The 4071-nt window shown below is 25.4% G+C and overlaps 1 protein-coding gene across 1 annotated transcript; it reads left to right on the forward strand.

The window, feature by feature from the left end:
* Positions 1 to 6: 6 nt before the first annotated feature.
* On the forward strand, positions 7 to 1401 carry LOC122637360 (ornithine decarboxylase-like). Its single transcript, XM_043829449.1, has 4 exons — positions 7 to 74; positions 148 to 387; positions 564 to 772; positions 857 to 1401. Exons 2-4 carry the CDS (start codon positions 301 to 303, stop codon positions 966 to 968), a joined length of 408 nt encoding a protein of 135 aa, XP_043685384.1. The 5' UTR covers positions 7 to 74; positions 148 to 300; the 3' UTR covers positions 969 to 1401.
* The last annotated feature ends 2670 nt before the right edge of the window (positions 1402 to 4071 follow it).

Below are 4071 nucleotides of genomic sequence, written 5' to 3' on the forward strand. Positions count from 1 at the left end.
TAGGATGCGAAGATATCAAGTTAATTGATATTGGAGGGGGTTTTCCTGGAGAAAGTGGATATCAAATCGATGAGGTCAGTTTATCAATACGAAATCTGTTAATATATTTATGAAATATATTAATAGTTATCTGCTTATTCCGTTTAGCTTTCATATATAATTAATGATGCGATCAAAGAAATAGATCCTACTATAGAAATTATAAGCGAACCAGGTAGATATTACGTAACATCTGCAGGCACTTTGGTTGGCTACTTACATTCTAAAAGAACTATATTTGACGGAAATAGTCTAAAACAGATGTGTTACGTTAACTGCGGAGTTTATAGTGGATTTATAGAAGAATTGTTGAATTTGAATTCACGTCAACCGATCTCTCTGTACAATGTATGTAACTGATTTATTATATTCAGAATTATTTTCATAATTTTCAATACACTTGAACTTACATACACACTCCATACACATGCACGCACGCATGCACGAATCTACATATGTTTGTATATATGTATGTTTGTATGTATGTATGTATGTATATATTACAAAAGATAAATTTGTTGCAGCCTGTTTCTGATAAAGAATATCTTTCTACGATTTGGGGACCGACTTGTGATTCCTGTGACTGTATCATCAAAGATGTATTATTACCAGAATTTTATATAGGAGATTGGCTTGTATGGAAGGATATGGGTGCATATGCAGCTTCTAGAGTTTGTGAATTCAATGGGTTTTCGAAACCGATAGTTTATCCATTTTTTAGAGAAAGTCAATGGTTAATATAAATATTTGAGTTCTTAATTTTTTGAAATATTATAATTTTTGATAATAATCTTACATCATCAATTTTTCATTTCAGGAATGATTTTCGTGCTAGTGCAAAACAATTGAATTCATGCCAATACAAAAAAAATAATAGAATGTTCCTTGTATTAGTAACACTTATATGTTTACTATATTTAATATTTTAACATTTGCAAATACAAATTTTAATTTATTCGACTATATTAAGCACTCGGATTAAGCTATTTATTATATTATATCGTTCATTCGAATGGACTGTATTGTATTATAAAGATAAGTATGATTCTTCAAAAAATATTTTTAACTATTTTCTCCTTTTTTTTCTATTTTTAATATAGACTCTTTTCTTATGAACTCTTATCTGTTGGAATGTAATTATCTCGCGTACAGTTATGTCGTACGTAATTTCTGTCTCAGTCTCTGTATCTGAATTCTGTTACAATAATTATCTCGTTTCTTTGAATTATATATCAGTCTAGACTATAACGCGCGATACGCGATTAAAAATATTATTTTTGGAATCACTATTATAATTATTATATTGCAGTGTGACGATTTTGTAGGAAAGGAAACTATATTCTTCTTAGAAAATTATATTGTTTTTTTTTATAATAAATGTAAAAGGAATGATAATCCGTTTAATTAAATAAATAAATATATATATATAATTATTGTTATCTGAATCTGGCTATTTAACCGAAGACTTTCATCCCTAACAAATATTTTATCTCAAAGTTCTACTTTAATATTAACCGATTAAGAAAGGGGACTTCTCGCGTATTGGGAAAAAGAAAAGTTTTTCCCAAATGATAACGACAGACAGTGATATATTGAAACGATTACATTCTATAATCATTGAAATGATTAATTCCTCGATCTTTCTGTAATTATCTTCTGGTAATTATATTTGTATTCGAATTATTGTAATATTGATATCTATATTCTTAATTTCGTACATATTTTAAAAGATTTATTTCATTGTTCCTATTCATAAAAAACAAAATAAGTGAAACCGAAAAAATTAAACGATAAAATTAATTAACTGACAGAAATAAAAGTTTCACTTACGATTAAAAACTATTCAAGCTATTAAAACTATCTTATAACATTATCAAGCACGATATTAGCGATAACGATAGTTGAAATAAATTATACCGTTTTAACAAATAGAATCTAACGAATTAAACATACAATTTTTTTTTGAAATTTCATTATTATAATATTAAATTATTGTGATTATATTTTAATACAATATACGATACACAAACATAATAGATATGCATGTAATAAAAAAGTAATAATTTTGAAATATTGATTTTGTTATTATGACTGTTGTTCAGAAATTACCATATCCTTTTCTATTACTCATCAATGAATTATTCACAATTCGAATAAAAATCAAATAACAATATTATATTTGCGTAAATATATTTGCAAAGATGATAATTCGTTAATAAAAACTGTAGAAAATCGAATACCGAAATAAAATGGCCGATTATTCTGATGCCGATGGTAAAAACAATATGGCGATTGAAACATAATTGGTTATGGATCTTAGCATCGGACATGTTACATCATCAAATAGATTTTTAAAGATATTTTAATATGACGGTCAATTCACTAAGTGAATAATAATTCACTATATGATAATAAATTTGTTAAAAGTTTATAGTTTATAAAGTATTATTAAATAGAGCAAGATTAGATATACACAATTACACGGTGATATATAATTAATGATGCAGTCAAAGAAATAGATCCTACTATAAAAATTATAAGAGAACAAGATAGATACTATGTAACAGTTATTGTTACTTTAGCTGACTACTTACATTCTACACTTACTATTACTCACGGAAATAATCTGAAACAGTCGTATTACGTTAACTGTGGAGTTTATAATGGAGAATCATTGAACTTGAATTTACGTCATTCAATCTCTCTGTTTAATGTATGTAACTGATATATTATATCCAGAATTATTTTCTTAACTTTCAATACACTCATACTTACATATACATACTCGTACGCACGACGCACGCATATATGAATTTATGTATGTATGTATTTATTACACAAAATTGATTTATTGTAGCCTGTTTTTGATAAAGAATATCTTTCTACGACACGGGGATGCGAATTGTGATTCCTGTGATTGCATCATCAAAAATGTATTATCACCAGAATTTCAAATAGAAAATTGCCTAGTATCGAAAAACGGATGCATATCAACTTCTAGAGTTTGTGAATTTAATGACCGATTTATTAGAAATTTATCAGAAAAAGTTCATCATTAATATAAATATTTGAGATCTTCATTCTTTAAAATATTATAATTTTTGATATTAATCTTATATTATAAATAAAATAGTTTTAAATAGATGTAACGTAATTAATTGTATAGGTTAGAATGGATGATTTGAATTCCGATAAAAAATATATTTAAAAAATAATAAAAGAATGTTTTTTGTATTAGAAACATTTATATGTCTATTATATTTGTTACTTCAAAATTTGCTAATACTTATTTTATTTGATCTGATTATATTATTCACTTGAATTAGGTTATTGTATTGTATTATATTATTCCTTCGAATAAATTATATTTTATTATGAAGATAATTGTGATTTTAAAAAAATATTTTGAATTATAATTTTTTTTTCAATATTAATAAAACTATTAGATAATAATCATGTAAATATTTTTAATTATGTTATACCTTTTTCATTTTTAATAAAGACTCTTCTTATGAACTATTATGTATTGGAATAGATTTATAATATATTCACACATCTATTTGACATTGTAGTATGTCCGCTATTAAGATCATAACCAATCACGTTTCAATCGCCATATTGCTTTATCATCGATATGATTATAGTCGGCCGTCCTATTGGAGCATCCAATTTTCTACAATTTTCATTAACAAATTATCATCTTTGTAAGTATGTTTATGCAAATATAGTATTGTTATTCGATTTTTATTCAAGTTGTGAATAATTCATACATGAGTAATAGAAAGTGACTGGTAATTTCTAAACTACTTTTACGATGATAACATAACCAATACATCCGAATTATTACTTTTTATATATTACGTTTTTTGTATATGCATATCTATTATGTTTGTGTATCGTTTATCGTATTAAAATATAACCACAATAATTTAATATTATAATAATAGGATTTCAAAAAGAATTGTATGTTTAATTTGAAAAGTGCTATAATATACTTCCACTGTTGTTATCGATAATGTCGTCCTTGATGAT

Source organism: Vespula pensylvanica, chromosome 25 (genome assembly GCF_014466175.1).
Source record: "Vespula pensylvanica isolate Volc-1 chromosome 25, ASM1446617v1, whole genome shotgun sequence".
Taxonomy (NCBI): domain Eukaryota; kingdom Metazoa; phylum Arthropoda; class Insecta; order Hymenoptera; family Vespidae; genus Vespula; species Vespula pensylvanica.